This window comes from Dendropsophus ebraccatus, chromosome 12, assembly GCF_027789765.1.
Source record: "Dendropsophus ebraccatus isolate aDenEbr1 chromosome 12, aDenEbr1.pat, whole genome shotgun sequence".
NCBI classification, from domain to species: Eukaryota; Metazoa; Chordata; class Amphibia; order Anura; family Hylidae; genus Dendropsophus; species Dendropsophus ebraccatus.
In genome coordinates, this window is record NC_091465.1 from 68,109,669 (window position 1) to 68,128,188 (window position 18,520).

An 18,520-nucleotide genomic window follows, 5' to 3' on the forward strand; every position below is an offset into this window, starting at 1 on the left:
TGAGTCTGGGGGGCAGCTGGGGGCAATATATATATAGTTGACTGATTTTAGTATGGGCGTCAGATCTATGTAGCTACAAGGACCTCCCTCAAGGGTTATGCTTTGATTATAGCATTGAATAGTATTTAATCCGGTTTACATTGTTAATAACTTGTATGTTTATATTTGTTAATAAATATTGGCTGCTGTGGCCATTATTAGCCAACGGTGTTGTGTCATTCTTTAAGGTGGACGAGTGGGGGTGGGTAGTTCCGGGGTGGGGTGTTAGATAGGGGACGGGGGGGGGGGGCCGTTGGAAGGAGGGGTTGGAAGGGATTGGCCTTGGGATTGTGGTGTATGGAAGCCGTACTCTGCAATACCAAAGTCATGCCTGGACAGCCAAAGCTTTAGCTGTCCAGGCATGATGGGAATTGTAGTTTAGCAACAGCTGGAGGGCCGAGGGTTCCCCATCTCTGTTGTAGGCATTCTGGGGCTTACAGCTGGCAGTGCCCTCCCAAACCTCCTCTTATGTCTGAAAGATGTCAAAAGTTTTAATAAATGACAGTACCACTTTAAAGGAACACTCCAGGTAAAACTGATAGAGTGTAATGTGCACTGTAGGGTGTGAGGTGATGGAGCGTGACACATGGACTCAGGTTTCAGTCCCTGTTATTCTCCTCCCCATAGGCCCTGCACTAGGACTGCCACAATGGCCCAGATTTATCCAGTGACCAATCACAGCTCAGTTTTCATGTCCTAATGAGCTCTGGTAGAATGAACGCTGAGCTGTGATTGGCCGCTATGGGTTGAACCAGTTTTGGTTTCGGGCAGGATGATAAATCCGGGGCGGTGTATTGTCCGTCATGTGCATGTTTGTGATATCGAGTTACCATAGCAACCACTTGTGGGTCACAATATGTCCCCATTGACTGTGATCAGCTGGAATCTAGTGCAATTCAGGCAGCATGACCCCCCCCCCCCCCCCAGCGTTGCTAGGTGGCCCAAGCTAAGCCAGTCAGGAATCAGGGAAAGCTGGGTGACTACACTCTAATTGCTGCAGTGGTCACCATCCATCCTGCTTGTCACTCAACATTTCCAGAATTAGATACAACTTAAAAGAGCTTCCACATAGTTATTACAGGAGGTAATCTCAAATACCTATATTTAATGAGTTTTATTTTTTTTTTATAAAGACAAAACAAGGTAGACAATTCCTTTAATTTACACCTGACCACCTCTGAGTCACCGGCTGCACGAACCGCTAACTCCAAAGGTGTATCAGCTATGGGGCGTGGCCGTCAGGAAGCCCCTCCTTCCAGGTGACGTGTTCTCCTATAAGAGACGACCGGTCAGACCCTCTCAGCCAATGGGAGACGAGCCTGAAGCGAGTACGCTAATGTTCCAAGTTAGAAAAGTGACGTCATTTCCCACTTACACACCCTTCTTCCCCTCCCTCTGGTGGCTGCTTGATGGACAGCCTTGCCGTCCAATCAGCGGTGTGTTCGTACCGCGGCTGTCCAATGGGAGTTCGGGCAGGGCGGGAGAGGCCCCTGCGGCGGATTTCCTGCTGTTGCCCTGCTTCTCCCTCAGCCTGGAGCTCTCACGTTCCCCCGCCGTGTTCTGTCGGTAATTAGAAGGCCGGGGCCGTGTGCGGAGAGCAGCGCCCGGTGTGACAGACGGACTAGGCCGCGGTCGCAGCTCCCGCCCTCCTCCTCCTCGGTGCAGCAGCTGTAGCCCCCGCCCAGGTCTGCTCGGCTACTCGCAAAGATGCCGGCCGTGTCAAAAGGGGACGGGATGCGGGGACTGGCCGTGTTCATCTCGGACATCAGGAACTGTAAGTGTGGCCGGGGCGGAGGGCAGGGCCGGGGCTGGCGGGGCTGAGGCCTCTGTGTGCGGGCAGATCCTGTCACTGCTGCCCGGGGAAGTTTGAATGGGGTGCGGGGCTCCTGTCAGTGCACGGGGCCGCCCGCTCATAGGCAGCAGGGGCAGCTGCAGGATGGGCAGGGCTGTGGTGATGGCACACACTGACAGGTGACATGCAGCAGGAGGCTCTGGATGAGCAGGTGCTGGGCAGGTATTGGGCATGGGGGGGGGGGTAACCGGGCAGTATGCAGACATTCATAGGGAGCCGCTGCCGGACTGGTATCAGGTGCCAGGCAAGTATGGGGCACATCGATGGGTGACCTATGTGCCAGGCAAGTATGGGGCACATCGATGGGTGACCTATGTGCCATGCAAGTATGGGGCACATCGATGGGTGTCCTATGTGCCAGGCAAGTATGGGGCACATCGATGGGTGACCTATGTGCCATGCAAGTATGGGGCACATCGATGGGTGTCCTATGTGCCAGGCAAGTATGGGGCACATCAATGGGTGACCTATGTGCCAGGCAAGTATGGGGCACATCGATGGGTGACCTATGTGCCATGCAAGTATGGGGCACATCGATGGGTGACCTATGTGCCAGGCAAGTATGGGGCACATCGATGGGTGACCTATGTGCCAGGCAAGTATGGGGCACATTGATGGGTGACCTATGTGCCAGGCAAGTATGGGGCACATCGATGGGTGACCTATGTGCCAGGCAAGTATGGGGCACATCGATGGGTGACCTATGTGCCAGGCAAGTATCGGGCACATCGATGGGTGACCTATGTGCCAGGCAAGTATGGGGCACATCGATGGGTGACCTATGTGCCAGGCAAGTATGGGGCACATCGATGGGTGACCTATGTGCCAGGCAAGTATGGGGCACATCGATGGGTGACCTATGTGCCATGCAAGTATGGGGCACATCGATGGGTGACCTATGTGCCAGGCAAGTATGGGGCACATCGATGGGTGACCTATGTGCCAGGCAAGTATGGGGCACATCGATGGGTGACCTATGTGCCAGGCAAGTATGGGGCACATCGATGGGTGACCTATGTGCCAGGCAAGTATGGGGCACATCGATGGGTGACCTATGTGCCAGGCAAGTATGGGGCACATCGATGGGTGACCTATGTGCCAGGCAAGTATGGGGCACATCGATGGGTGACCTATGTGCCAGGCAAGTATGGGGCACATCGATGGGTGACCTATGTGCCAGGCAAGTATGGGGCACATCGATGGGTGACCTATGTGCCAGGCAAGTATGGGGCACATCGATGGGTGACCTATGTGCCAGGCAAGTATGGGGCACATCGATGGGTGACCTATGTGCCAGGCAAGTATGGGGCACATCGATGGGTGACCTATGTGCCAGGCAAGTATGGGGCACATCGATGGGTGACCTATGTGCCAGGCAAGTGTGGGGGACATCGATGGGTGACCTATGTGCCAGGCAACTGTGAGGCACGTCAATGGGTGAAACCTTCACTAGGCAAGTATCAGGCACATCAGTAGGTGAGTCCTGCGGTAGGCAAGTATCAGGCACATCATTAGATGGCCTATGTGCTAGGCATGTATGGGGCACATCAATAGGTGAGGCCTGCACTAGGCAAGTATGGGGCACGTCAGTGGCTGAGGCCTGTACTAGGCAAGTACCAGGCACGTCAGTGGCTGAGGCCTGTACCAGGCACGTCAATGAGTGAGTCCTGCACTAGGCAAGTATCTGGCACATCAATGGGTGAGGCCTGTACTAGGCAAGTATGGGGCACGTCAGTGGCTAAGGCCTGTACTAGGCAAGTACCAGGCACGTCAGTGGCTGAGGCCTGTACCAGGCACGTCAATGAGTGAGTCCTGCACTAGGCAAGTATCTGGCACATCAATGGGTGAGGCCTGTGCTAGGCAAGTATGGGGCACGTCAGCGGGTGAGTAATGCGGTAGGCAAGTTTTGGGCATGTCAATAGGTGAGTCCTGCACTAGGCAAGTATCGGGGATGTCAATGGGTGAGTCCTGCACTAGGCAAGTATGGGGCACGTTAATAGGTGAGTCCTGCGGTAGGCAAATATGCGGCACATCTAAGGGTTGTCCTTGCACTAGGCAAGTATTTCGGCATGTCCATGGGTGGGTGCACCTTGCACTTATCAATTATTGGGTTAATTGATGGATAAACTTTGTGCTAGGGAAGTATCGTGCACATCAATGGGTGAGCGTTGTATTGGGCATGTTGATGGGTGGTTCCTGCATTGGCAGGTATTGGGCACCTTATTGGGTTATCTCTGCATTAGGCAAATATTCGGCACCATGTTGGGTGATCCTTACACGAGGCAGCTATTGGGCATGTTAATGGGTGTGTCTTACACTAGGCATGAATTGGGCACATCAATGGGTGATCCTAGCACTTGGAAAGTAATGGGAATGTCGGTGGGTGATGCCTGCATTAGACAAGTTTTAAGCACGTTAATGGGGGAGCTGTGCATTGAAAAAACATTGGTTTTGTTGATGGGTGGACTTTGTATTGGGGATGACAGTGCGTGATCATTGCACTAGACAAGTATTGGGCATATCATTGGGTTAGTTTCGTATCAGGCAAATATTAAGTAAGCTTTGCATATTACAAGTATTGGGCACTTCGATGGGTGATCTTAGCCCTAGGCAAGTATTCAGCACGTTGATGGATGAGCTGTGCATCGAGCAAGTACTGGGACTGTCTATGCGTTAGCTTTGTATTGGGGATGTCGGTAAGTGATCCTAGCACCTGGTAAGTAAATGGGAGGTTGGTGGGTGATGCTTGCTCTAGACAAGTATTGAGCATATTAATGGGTGAGCTTTGTAATGGGGATGTCTGTGGGTGATCCTTGCAATTGGCAAGTATTGGGCATGTCGGTGGGTAACTTGGGGACACAAGCATAAATCTTATTTCTTTTCATGGGGAGGGGTCTGGTGCTGGACAAAAATTGGGGCATTGTTTTCATGTTTTCCCTCGGAAAGTATTGGGCACATTGATGGGTGATCCTTGCACTAGGCATGGATTGGGCACATCAATGGGTGAGCTTAGCACTTGGCAAATATTGGGCATGTTGATGGATGATCTTTGCACCAGAGAAGTATTGGACACATGGATGGATGAGGTACTACTTGGCAAGTGCCTGTCATTTTGACACAGTGGGATCATTGGTGGTGAGCTGGCAGTGTGTAAGCATCAAGTGCATTGACCACATGGTTAGCGGTTGACAAGCATTGGTTGTGTTGATTGGCAAGCATTGGGCACATTGGTCGTGGTTTTAGGAATCCAATAGATGTATGGTGCTGTGCAGGGGACGGATTGGTACCACTTGTACAGGAATGACACTTCAGCTGGTGCTGGACATCCACCATCAGCCACCTCTCTCCTCTGTAATACAAGCCTTTGGCTGTCAGAGCATGATGAGAGTTGTAGTTTTGCAGCTTCTTTATGAGCGTCCGTCAGACACTTCTGTGGAACTGGTCTTGTTGCGGCACATTTCCCCATAGTGAAGTAAATTAGCCGGCCCGGCCTCTGCCATTGTTTGCCTATGTCATCAAATTTCAGATCCTTATAGTGTTGTAGTGTACGTGTAAGACCAGTGCATCACAGTGGGGGGCGCTCTGTATGAGAAATTTAGTGCTCCAGTGACCCTTGTCCCGCCACCAAAACATGGCAGAAGTGACGTCATAAAAGATATACCCGTATATACCATATATATTGGCAGCATATGACTGTATTATAGAGGTCTAATACAGCTACACTGTTATACGTCTGGATGACGCATGCCATAGCTAAACAACAATCTACATTCACTACACTAGTACCCCGGGGGTAAGTGGTCACTGTAAGGGTATGTCGACATGCAGTGGAGTGTGAATATACCCTAAAGATGGTAAGGCTGTGTAATACAGATCCATAATATTGTTGTGTCTACACCATTCTATACTGTAAAGAAAGCTATATACCGCATATGAGGCCAGTGGGACCCTCCTTTGGTCTCCGTTGGGTGAGTGGTGTCCTATGGGATGTCTCTGGACGGGCTCGGTCTCTTACCTGGAGGTGCTCAGCAGTGGATGGGGTGGGGTGAGTTTTTGGATTTCCTGCCATTGTGTGAGTCTCTCCCTTCACTTGCTTTTTCCTCGTTTCCCTCTCTGTCATGGCTGCGACTGTCAGTAAGTTACAGCGCGGAGAAGGTGATCTCACAAGATAAAGCAATAGATCAGCTAATAAACATTTATGGAGAAAAGGCTTGTTCTCTGTCTTCTTAGTGATACTGACCCAGGTCCGCTCCGGGAGGGTGTATGATGGCCTGGCAAGGAGTTGGGTGCTGCCTGGAAATCATGGATACACCCAATGGCCATAGGCTGTATCCATGTTTCCCAGACAGCCTTAGGGCTGCATCCAACTTCTTCAGCCACCGGTAATCAAATGCAGAGAGTTCAAGTTAAGATGAACCTGAGTGTGCTCAAAGTTTGCTCATCTCTACTACAGTAAGACTATAAACTCCCGCCACTCAAAATCTGTTTTGTAACATGGACAATACTCTATCTGCACATCTAAGATATTAGAGATGAGTGTGATGAGAGCATGTGAGAGTCCGATCGTTCAGCATTATAGGCGGTATCCATGTTTCCCAGGCTCTCGGGCTGCATCAAACTTCTGCAGCCACTGGTTATCAAATGCGGAGAGTTCAGGTTCAGCCCTTCCCCAGTGTGCTCCATGTTCCCTCCTCTATAATTACCGGCAGTCTTGTACAGAGCCTGATGACTATTGACACAGGGATACATCCGGGTTCAGAGTTCTGCTGCATGGTGTGAACAAAGCCAAGATGGGAAATCATTATTTCCTGCACATCTGGTGAAGCCACAGCCACTGCACCCTGCCAAATACAGGCTCTTCTTTAAGGCGGGGTCCATGTCAGTTGTGAATGTGCAAGAAAACGGGATTTGCAGACGACACACAGGTTTTCCCAAACACCAGAGCATACTTTAGGTGGGACGTAATGCAACAGAATAATGGCCCTAATTATCCTTGTGTTTTGAACGTGTTCTCCGCCTTGAACGGTTTCTAAGTAGGTCCCTTAAAGGGGTTATCCAGGCTTATAAAAACACATCTGCTTTCTTCCAGAAACAGCATCTCTCCTGTCCTCAGTTTAGGAGTGGGTTTTGCAGCTCAGTCCCATTGAAGCGTATGGAGCTGAATAGTTATACCACACACTACCTGAGGATAGGGTTGGCGCTATTTTTGCAAGAAAGTAGCTGCCTTTTTTTTTTTAATCCTTTAGCCAGAACTCTCAGTGAAGCTCTGATATATATGTATAGCAGCCCCATAGAGAAGGAACGGAGCCTCGTCCATTCACTTTATTCCTAAGGATGATGTTCCATCACTTTGGCTGAATGTGAAAGGCAATGGCTCCGACGGTTCCCGACTCTCGTCGTCTGGTGACGGTGATTATTCTGGCAGTAATAAAATGAATTTCAGGCTTATTTGGATAGTGCAATAAAACCCTGTTTGGGCCGCACCCCTACCCTGACTCATCTGCATCACCCATGGCTCTCTCCTACTATGGCTTGTATAGGTAGCTGACCATATAGCCTCTATAGTAAATGGAAGATCCAGCACAGACCAGTCATGTCTTGGGCAAAGGCTGCAAATTTTGGGGGCGGCAAGGAGCTGGACGCTGCTCCTATGTACAATCATACAGAAATGATGGCCTACAGTGCAGAGAAAACCTGAGGAGGACGGTGCAGTCTTTGGGTCCTGTACCTGTCTTCTGTACGAGTCCCAGATGCAGCAACCTAAGACACAACTGAAAGGAGCCGGCAGGGGATCTGGTACACTTAGTGCCCCAAAATATAAGGCAATAAGGAGGAGTTGTCGGAATAAAACTTTCTGTGTGATGGAATGATAATATATATGGTTACAATATTAAAGCAAAGGAAGAGCTTGTCAGGGAAAATTATACAGTACCCTGTTGGACGCTTCTAGCCTGGATACAAGATGGGATACATGTGGGGATGGAGGATACAGGTTCTGTATGGCTTCCTGCGACATATTCACCATAGATGTTGTAGCTGGGCCTGGAAGATCCTGTACACTTCTATCTGGGGGCATTATTTAGTTGGGTCAGTGATGATCTGCACAGGGTCAGGGAATTATGTTGAGCATCAATTGGAATTGCTGATTATTTTCTTCATATGATATATAAATATATATATATATATTTTTTTTTTGTTTCAGGTAAGAGCAAAGAAGCAGAAATTAAAAGAATCAATAAGGAGCTGGCTAACATCCGGTCAAAATTTAAGGGTAAGTAGCTAATCCATCCAGTGTGTGTGTGTGTGTGTGTGTGTGTGTGTGTTGCAGTGAAATGATTGAATCAGGGATTTGATCAAATCACGGGAAATTATGAAATGACCACGACGTTCCATCTTTTCCCTAGGGAATTGATAAAATCCCTGACCCCTTTCAGGGAAATGATGTAATGAACCCTATCATTTCCCCCTGCGACATAGAATTTGCTTATTGTATCGCCACTCTGCTCCCCATCTTCCTTCGCCACCTCTCTGGTCCGCTCATTTGCCCTGCTACACGCCTCCCTCTCCCCTGTCCTGTTCTCTCTGCTTACCGTCCGCCTGCTGCGAGGTGTGCCGCTCCGCTCCCCGTCCACCTCTGGTCCCTTCCACCCTGCGACAACCCTCCTGCTCCCCCGGCCCGTCCGCTCTGCTCCCAGTCTGCCCCAATGCTGTATGCCTGCCGGGAGGTGTGCCGTTCTGCTCCCCGTCCGGCCCCGGTCCCTTCCGCTCAGCCGGCACATGCCTGCCGGGAGGCGCGCCACTCTGCTCCCCCATCCGCCCCGCCGCCATATGCCTGCCGGGGAGGTGTGCCGTTCTGCTCCCGGTCCCTTCTGCTCAGCCGCCACATGCCTGCTGGAAGGCGCGCCACTCTGCTCCTCCATCCGCCCCCGCCGCCATATGCCTGCCGGGGAGGTGTGCCACTCTGCTCCCCCGTCCACCTCCGCCACCAAGCATAGAGAAGGGTGACTCCTTGATCATTCATTCCATCATTTCCCTGAAAAGGGTCAGTGATTTGATCAAATCCCTAGGGAAATGATGGAACAGCGCGTTCATTTCATTATTTCCCGGGATTTAATTAAATCCTTAGTGATTTGAATCCCTGGATGCTATCAATTCATTGCAACATGTACACCATACAGACTGATATATGATAAGGCCAGGATATAGGAGGTCCATCATCTTCCACCTCGGTGTCCATTGCTTTGACATGACAATAGTACAGCATGGTCCTTTCTGTCATATACAGCAGAATCTGCAGTTGAGACTCTTATTGGATGTGTGAACGGAGCCTGTAGTGGCTACGTCTGTGTTTCGGTCAACTCACGCCTGTTATTATGTGGCCTTCTCATAGCATTAGAGCAACTACAGGATAGCATCCCACCTTACACATCTTTGTAGTGCCATGTGAAAATGTACAACTCCATCTTAAGAACACTGTCTCCATCTCCTAACAGGTTTACCTTTTAGTAAAAGATGCCTAAAGTATAAGGCGTTCCAGCAGGTTAGGATGTATGTTCTATAGACCAGATCTGATGTGATTCCCGACCTGTAGCTGTCCAACTGTTGTGACTCTATAGCCCCCTGACACTGAATGAACACCACCGCTTTGTCCTCTAAGCGTCTGTATATCATAGAAGATGCTTATAAGATTGTTTCTTTTGGTTTTGCTTTACCAGGAGACAAAGCGCTGGATGGCTACAGTAAGAAGAAATATGTGTGTAAGCTCCTCTTCATCTTCCTGCTCGGCCATGACATTGATTTCGGACACATGGAAGCCGTGAACTTGCTGAGCTCCAATAAGTACACAGAGAAGCAGATAGTAAGTGACCAGGTCATCCAGAGATGTATACGTTTATTTATGTTTTCGTTCTAATTGATCCTAGTTAAAGAGACTCTGTCAGTAGGTTTAGGCTGTCCTATCTCAGGGTAGCATAAACTAGTGACAGAGAAGCTGAACAGAATGATGTATCACTTACATAGTTCTGTGCAGCTGATCCAGAGATATCCTCCTGAATAACATGGACAATAAGTAGTCCTCTCCGTTATGTGCATGAGCACAGTTGTCCTTTATATTTATGAGAAGCAGAAAACTCCGACCACCAGCTACTGGTTGGCAGTTATCTATCCATGCTGAGTATAGGCAGTCAGCTGTCAATCAGCAGCTGGGGTGTGGGGTGTGGGAAGAATCCCATTCTCCTGCATATTAGGAGAACTGCTGAACAAAATTATGTAAGTAAGTCTAGTGTATGGCTGGACCAGGTGTACATTAAGTTATGGCATCTCGATTATTTCTTCTATGATTACTCCCTTATGCTGTATCTTTGCTGAGGCCTGAAGGAACTAAATGTTAGTTCTTCAAGGTATTTATACCACTTGGTCTAGAGCTAGGTAGGCACGTAGTTTCGTGAGGTTTAAGTGTCTTTCATTTGTCTGACACTTTCTCCCGCCTTGTTTTTTTTAGGGTTACCTTTTTATCTCTGTGCTGGTGAATTCTAACAGTGAGCTTATTCGCCTTATTAACAATGCGATCAAGAACGACCTGGCCAGCCGGAACCCCACCTTCATGTGCCTGGCCCTGCACTGCATCGCTAACGTTGGCAGCAGGGAGATGGCAGAAGCCTTTGCATCAGAGATCCCCAGAATCCTGGTTGCAGGGTAAGGTTCAAGTCTGTGTTACATCTGTACTCTTGCTGTTTCCTGCTTTTCGTGACTTCCTTCAATATATCCAGTGGTTGTGTGTCTAATAGAAGATATGTTGTTTCTAACAGTGACACAATGGACAGCGTGAAGCAAAGTGCTGCTCTGTGCCTCTTAAGACTATACAAGACCTCACCTGACCTTGTGCCCATGGGTGAATGGACGTCACGGGTAGTTCATCTCCTCAATGATCAGCACATGGTATGTGGTTAATAAAGGGTGATCGTATGTGTCTGTGCATACTGCGCCAAAGACCTATGTTTAGCGTATATGCTGGAAACAGTTCCAGGGATAAATGTAATGTGTATCCATTAACCCCCGTATTATCTGATGAAGGTGTAGGCTAGTGTCCTTTTGTTCCCCATTGGAGTTGGCAGACCATATTTTTTTAGTACTAAAGGAAGCTGGTGCAAAATGTGTTATCCTAGAGAGCGACCACTTAAGAAGTATACCATGCACTATATGTCAGTGGCATACATCAGGAAGTGTCCCTGATATATACCACCGTATATAAGCCTACCAAGTCATCCTCAGGGTGTATTCATGTCCCAGTTTTGTTGCAGGTTTTTATTGTGATTTTTCACACAGTTGTAGAAACTATAGAACACAATTTGAATACACTGTTAGGTCTTATTCACACTCCTGCAGTGATATAGATTTTTAAAATTATTTATTATTGTTAATAAATAATAATAATAATTATTATTATTAATTGTACCATATTGCATCCAGTACAATGTTAGAAAAAAAAACAGAGGTATAAAAGTTGAGTAGGAAAATCAGTTTTCACCCGTTCTGGCTTCAGGATAAAACAGCTGATAGTTTGGTGGATATTATTGCATTATATTTCTGTGCCTATGAGTCATAGCTGACATTAATGGTAATTCGGTAATGATTTCTGTGCTGCCGGCGTACAGCGAGTAAATATTACACTCCAGTCCAGATCCTGCTCGGCTTCTCTTGTACTGATAGTTCTTAGGATAAGAGCTGGGGTCTGGAGTACGGTAGTAGGGAGTAGCCATTACTTATAAATCTACAGAAATAATGGACTCTCTGCTTTTCTCTATAACAGCGAGGAGAATAGCACACTACATGTTATGCTGCTTCTCTGATGTTTTTTCTTTCTTGTGCCAGGGAGTGGTGACCGCAGCTGTAAGCCTCATCACCTGCCTCTGCAGGAAGAACCCCGACGACTTCAAGACATGTGTCTCTCTGGCGGTCTCTAGACTTAGTAGGGTATGTATCATGTCTAGGCAGTCTCCTCAGCCCCAGCGCTGCCTCTCATCCATCCTGATATGTGCAGAAGGAAGCATAGACGTGAAGCTACAATCTGACTCTCCCTCCTCCTCTTCTCCAGCCGACTCTAGATTAATTTAATTTCCCATAATAAAGTGGACTGTTTTTTTCTGATGAGCCTTTTCTATAACATACAGTCTGGTTCTTCCATCCCACTATATACCAAAGTGTGTTTGATCCTCTAATCTTCAGCTTTTCCTAACAAAGTGTTTAAAGTTAATGAAATATACTGAGAATCATATAAAGTGGCCATACTTACTGATACTTTAGCAGGTCAGAGACTAGTTTCTTGCAGGATGCTGACAGGCCACAATGCTATATTGGTCACAAAGGTGCAAAATAATGGCGAGGTGCTCTTTAAGACCAGTTTCAGACAGACATAATGCAGCCAGATTTTAGCATCTGTATAGTCACCACAGGACTGTAAAACACATGTAATGTCACTGTGCCAAGTTTGGATACTTCTAGAGCAGGGGTGTCAAACTCAGGCCCTCCAGCTGTTGAAAAACTACAATTGCCATCATGGCTGGACAATCAAAGCATTAGCTTTGGTTACTCAGGCATGATGGGAGTTGTGGTTTTATACCAGCTGGAGGGCTTGAGTTTGACTTCTCTGATCTAGAGCCTTATAATGATCTAAGGGTGCGTTTACATGAGATTTATCTGTCCTCAGTTTGGGTGTGGGGTTTACAGATTACGTCCATGTAATGAATGGAACTTAATTGTAATACCACACACATCCTGAGGACAGCGGTGGTGTATATATATCATTATTTATTTATTTATTTTTTTAAAATATTTCTGAATATTTGATTACACAGATTGTGTCTTCAGCTTCCACGGACTTGCAGGATTACACCTATTACTTTGTCCCAGCCCCATGGCTTTCTGTAAAGTTGTTGCGTCTTCTTCAGTGTTACCCTCCGCCTGGTAAGAGCTTTTTGCCCATTCTGAATATTTATGCCTAACAAGTTGCCTGCTCATGTGCAAAAACCAAAGCTGGTACCTGCTAACAAAGAGGACTATATGGGCAGGCGCACATCTAACAGATCCCAATGATTTACTGATCAACCCTGGAAATTGGGAGTGCTGGATCGCAGCACTAGTGAAATAGGTCATTAATGCAGGCCCATCCCTCTAATTGGAATGGTTTGATAGATGTATATAGTAAATGCATATAGCGCTATGAGGATATTTCATCTAACAGTAAGTCACATCTACTGTCTTCCATACCAGATCAGAGCACTAATCATTATTCATAGAATAATTCAATCTTCATAGAAAACTTTTGACATGTCAAAAGTTTTGATTGGTCTGGGTCTAAGTGTTCAGACCCATATCGTGCGGGAGAAGACTGCACTAAGCCAAGTCCTCGTCTGGCTCTTAATGTAAGTCTATGGAGCCGACTTATTATGCTGACACAGAGCGGGGAGCGGACATGTAAAATGTTTTCCATGATGACACTGACAGTCTTATGAATGCTGCCCTATAGAGTTATTGTGACCCATTGTTGCATTGTGGTGCTATATGCATTTGCTATAGATCCCAATGATTTCCTGACAAATCCGATTGACCTGTCATGGGGTTTTTCGGCTCTTGTTGGGGTTTTAATATTTTCCCCATAGTGCTGCACACTGGGCTATTCTGCCACCATCTGCTGTGTGTGAGGGTAGCTCAGTAGGGTTTTATGTATAAGTTGCACTGATGACCAATGTGTGATATGAGTGTGTTCACACGTTCAGGATTTCAATTACAATTAATGAAAACCTGAACGTGTAAACACATCTTAATAGGTTGAAGAAAATTGAGCTTGTATCTTCTCTTTACACCTTGCTAACTGTGAATCTGTTCCCTCAGAGGATGCTGCTGTGAAAGGGCGACTTGTTGAATGTCTGGAGACCATCTTAAACAAAGCCCAGGAGCCCCCAAAATCAAAGAAAGTGCAGCACTCTAATGCAAAGAATGCTATACTGTTTGAGGCCATTAGCCTTATTATACATTATGACAGGTAAGTGTGTAAAACATCATTGCCTCTTAAAGGGAAATTCCAGCGATTTCCACCCCCCCCCCCCCACCCCCAAACTCCAAAGAATAAACCACTTTCTGCAGGACATACAGCAGCTGATAATTATTACTGGAAGAATTGATTTTTTTTTTAAATAGAAGTAAATTACAAATCTGTATAACTTTTTAACACAAGTTGATTTCAAAGAATTTTTTCCCCCACTGGAGTTTCCCTTTAATTACATATCCATAGTCTCGCCCAACTTTCTACATGCATCCTCCAGTCATAACATAGATTATTGGTAGATGTGGGATGTGTTATTCACTCGTCAGCTCTCCCACTTTTATTATACTTGCATTCCTGTGTTGTTCTGGATTGACAGCTGTGTGAGACTGTCAGCACGAAAAACCGCCCTATGTACAGTCTCTAAAGTCAGAGGCTGAAATCTCTTTTATGTTTTCTTTCAGTGAACCCAACCTCCTGGTAAGAGCCTGCAACCAGCTGGGTCAGTTCCTGCAGCACAGGGAGACCAACCTACGTTACCTAGCCTTAGAAAGCATGTGTACACTGGCCAGCTCCGAATTCTCACATGAAGCTGTAAAAACACACATTGAAACCGTCATTAATGCCCTAAAGGTGAGTGAACAAGTATGACAGGTATTGTTTAGAAGGGTTCACATAATGCCTATGGGGGCATGTAAAGCATGAACATGATTGCAGTAGTTCAAAAAATGTTCATAAATGTTTATTCATTGCCTTAAAGGTGTTCTCCCACTATATAGAAAAGGACTGCATGTTGCTATCTCTTATTGTTGGGATCCCCCACGTCTCCTAGAAGCTGCTGTTTTCAGGAATTGTGAGGCTTCCAGAAAATTAACCGCACTGATCAGTGATCGTACAGCAACATGCCTTTATTGTCCATTAATCAGACTACTTATAACGTCCCCTATATGTCACTCTTATTTTATTTTTTTTGTCATGTTTTACTACAGACAGAGAGAGATGTCAGCGTCAGGCAGCGAGCTGCAGACCTACTCTACGCAATGTGTGACCGCACAAATGCTAAGCAGATTGTGTCCGAAATGTTAAGCTATCTGGAAACGGCCGATTATTCCATCCGGGAGGAAATTGTAAGTAACATACAAAGAGCCTTCCCATATTAAGGCCATCACTATCAGCGCTAATGAGGGGCAAGCTCTCATATCTTCTACCAATTAGCTCTTTGGAATCATATACAGTTTCTGATTTATAGACACTCCTGCTGGTCAGTTGTTTAAAGGGGCATTAGCTTTCCAATTCCTGTCCTCCATACTTTTAGTAGTGGTTGCTTTTGGTACTGCAACTACATCTTTATCCTATTCAAGTATGAGGTGTAATACCAGATACAACCACTACAAAAAGCAAGAATGTAAACAATGATGGCATGTAGAGATTTCTGGGGCACCAAGGCCGCCTCAGAGAGCTGATCGGTTAAGGGTGCCTATGAGGGTCCCTAACATTCATGACTCCTCAATTGAACTCCATATTAGAAAAGTGCGCTGAACCATAGATTGTAATGAAGAGTGACTTCACATGGGGTGCCAGTCTGCAACTGGGAAAGAGGGTATTAATTAACCCCATCACTAGGATTAGACCCCCACTGTTCTGATATTTATGAGCAGTTGTATTCCAGTGAATGTATTCTTGGCTGATCTTAGGCCCCCTTCACACGTCCGGAAAAACCACCTGGATTTCCGGACCCATAGAATTGCATTAGTCACGGACACCCTTCTTTAGAAGGATTTTTTAGAACCGGTCCTATTTTTGTCCGGAATTGCTGCTTGGACGCCCCTATAGAAGTCCATGAAATCCCGGACGCTTTCCTGCACATCAAGTATGAGGTGTGCACATCAGAAAAGCGTCTAGGGCTCCACTCACCCGAACCTCCCGAGTTGCCGCCCGGACCTTCAGCACAACCACACTACCCCCCACCCCCGCACTTTCAGCACAGCCCGCATGGACCTTCAATGTGGCCGCCCGCACATCGCAACCCCACCGCCGGAGTGTCTGATCAGGAAAGCATCCGGGGTTACACTCGCCTGGACTTCACAAGTTGCCACCTGCACCCCCCGGACCTTCATCGCCACCAGCACGCCCAAACCCGCCTCCCCGACCTCTAATGCGGCCCGCACCCCCACCCCCCTGGACCTTTAATGCGGCCCGCACACCACTCCAATATGCACACAGCTCCACTTGAAAAAAACCCACGCCCTGGAACTTTCAGCGCTGCCCGTCGCCTTCAGGATCAGAAGAAAAAACAGGACATGGTAAGAGTTGCAGTTCTGCAACCTGGATGGCCACAGGCTGCAGAAGTACAATTCCCATCATGACCTGTCAGTCAGGCATGATGGGAGTTGTAGTTCTGCAAGCTGTGACCATCCAGTTTGCAGAACTACATCTCCCATCATATCCTACTTTTCTGATGCCATTTGAGGCCTCCTGATCACGATTTCCTGACAGTAAAAACTGACACAGACGTGTGAATGGGGCCTTATGTAGTTCATGATATTCTGTCTTCCCACTTCTTTTGACCCTGAAAAATTGAAATCCTTGGCGTGTTCTGTGTTACTAATCGGTTCTGTTGTCTTGCTGATTGAAGTGTCTGGCACTAGAGGATGGATGGATGGTGGATGCACTGTTCTGTATCACCAGTTACTGAATAGGAGTCTTACCCTGCATATACAGACAACATTATGATTGCTTTCTTCAATTGTATTCCTTTTATAGGTGTTGAAAGTAGCTATCCTAGCTGAGAAATACGCAGTGGATTACAGCTGGTATGTGGACACCATTCTGAACCTGATACGTATCGCTGGTGACTATGTCAGTGAAGAGGTGTGGTACCGGGTCATCCAGATTGTTATAAACCGGGATGATGTGCAAGGCTATGCAGCCAAAACTGTATTTGAGGTAAGGCTTGTTGAAATCAAAGACTGCATATATTTGTATTTTTCATTTTATAAGACACACTTTTTTTTTTCCTCACTCGTGTCTGTGGGGGGACACAGATAGTCGGTATAGGCTGATACCACTAGGAGGCGACACTAAGCAAAGAAAAAAGTGTTATTTCCTCCCATCTAGGCTATACCCCGCCTGCTGTCGCTGAGCTAATCCGTTTTAGCTTATTGTCCGTAGGAGGCAGACACTCCTGCAGATCCTGCACGTTTCTGCTTTTTCTTATTTTAGTTTATAGTATTATTTTTGCCTCTTTCCCTTTTAGGTGGGAAATATAGACAAGTGTTTCCCAAACTGAGCAGGGTGAGCAGCAGTGCTGCCAACACCCCAAATGCCAAGAAGACAGGGGATAGAAAGGGGAAGACAACAACAAATCAAAAAAGAGTAAAATGAACAAGGGGGGAGGCAAACCATCATCAAGTTAGGAGAGTCTTTGATCATATGTTTTTTCTGTGGGGGCCGCATGTGCTTCTTGCTGGCGAGGGAAGAGAGAGCTGTGAGCACAGATATGGGAGGAGACAAGTGACAGGCACTGAAGCAGCTGCCGCTGACATATCTGTACATACAGCAACCTCTCTGGTCGGTCTCTGACCGGAAGAGCCTGGTGCTTATGCTGCAGACAGTGCGTACTGCATTGGCCAACAACTCAAAAATCATCATGGTAACATCTACAGGTTTGTGAAATCCCTCCTCACCTCCCACCAAGCTACAAGTTAACCCTCAATGAACTGTAGGAGGCTATATGAGAAGAATTAATTTATTGAGGGTTAATTCCCTGGCACCACTGCTCCTAGATTAACCTGATCAGTATATGAGTGACAGTATCCCATAAAAAGGTAGCTCATCAGTCCCTGATTGGTGGGGTGCCAACACTTGTTTGGTTTTGCACTACACAGTTGTCTCTATTCATTGTGTAGTGGTGGACACCTGTAACTGCAGCTCCTATTCACTTGAATAGGAGCTGTGCTGCAGTTACACATCACCACCACTACACAATGAATGGAGACAAACTCTCTATACTGTGTTGTGCGGCACCGAACAGCTTTTTCCAGTTTTCCTCCTCTAAAACCTAGGTGCGTCTTATAAAGAAGAAAAATACGGTTATTTAATTTTTTATTTTTAGTTCAATGATTTGATTTTAATGAAGAGTATTATATAACAGTGAAAAATATCTAATATTAAATAGAGTGATTGCTCTTTTTACAGGCTCTACAGGCTCCTGCATGTCATGAGAATATGGTTAAAGTCGGGGGTTATATTCTGGGAGAATTCGGTAACCTTATTGCTGGAGACCCTAGGTCAAGGTATAGTGCAAAGATTATAAAAAATAAGTGAACCCTACCAGATGTGCACCTCCTTGTTTCCCCTTTGTTAGTCATTGGGAGAGCTCCTCGTAGTGGCCTGTGTTGAGGAGCTCTGAAGCCCAGAAGTGTGTGTTTGTTGTATACATAAATCATGGGAGGTCAGAGGACTATGGGGGTGTCACAATCGCGGTAACCGATTATGGGGGGGGGGGTGTTGAAGCACACACTGTTGTGCTATCTTCAAGACACTGAATTGTATGTCAAAAAAATGAATGTGTTGTGGTTTGGCTCTCA

At 46.8% G+C, this 18,520-nt stretch overlaps 1 protein-coding gene across 2 annotated transcripts in view; it reads left to right on the plus strand.

The window, feature by feature from the left end:
* The first annotated feature begins 1,470 nt into the window (after window positions 1–1,470).
* LOC138769019 (AP-2 complex subunit alpha-1) overlaps window positions 1,471–18,520 on the plus strand; it is a 30,016-nt gene continuing 12,966 nt past the window's right edge. For both annotated transcript variants that reach the window (XM_069947175.1, XM_069947176.1), the window contains exons 1-12: window positions 1,471–1,813; window positions 8,094–8,162; window positions 9,607–9,749; window positions 10,392–10,585; window positions 10,699–10,828; window positions 11,762–11,863; window positions 12,745–12,853; window positions 13,781–13,931; window positions 14,396–14,564; window positions 14,921–15,058; window positions 16,695–16,877; window positions 18,129–18,226. In XM_069947175.1, the coding sequence (XP_069803276.1) occupies window positions 1,747–1,813; window positions 8,094–8,162; window positions 9,607–9,749; window positions 10,392–10,585; window positions 10,699–10,828; window positions 11,762–11,863; window positions 12,745–12,853; window positions 13,781–13,931; window positions 14,396–14,564; window positions 14,921–15,058; window positions 16,695–16,877; window positions 18,129–18,226 (1,553 nt within the window). In that variant the 5' untranslated portion in view covers window positions 1,471–1,746. The remainder of the gene's footprint in view (window positions 1,814–8,093; window positions 8,163–9,606; window positions 9,750–10,391; window positions 10,586–10,698; window positions 10,829–11,761; window positions 11,864–12,744; window positions 12,854–13,780; window positions 13,932–14,395; window positions 14,565–14,920; window positions 15,059–16,694; window positions 16,878–18,128; window positions 18,227–18,520) is intronic.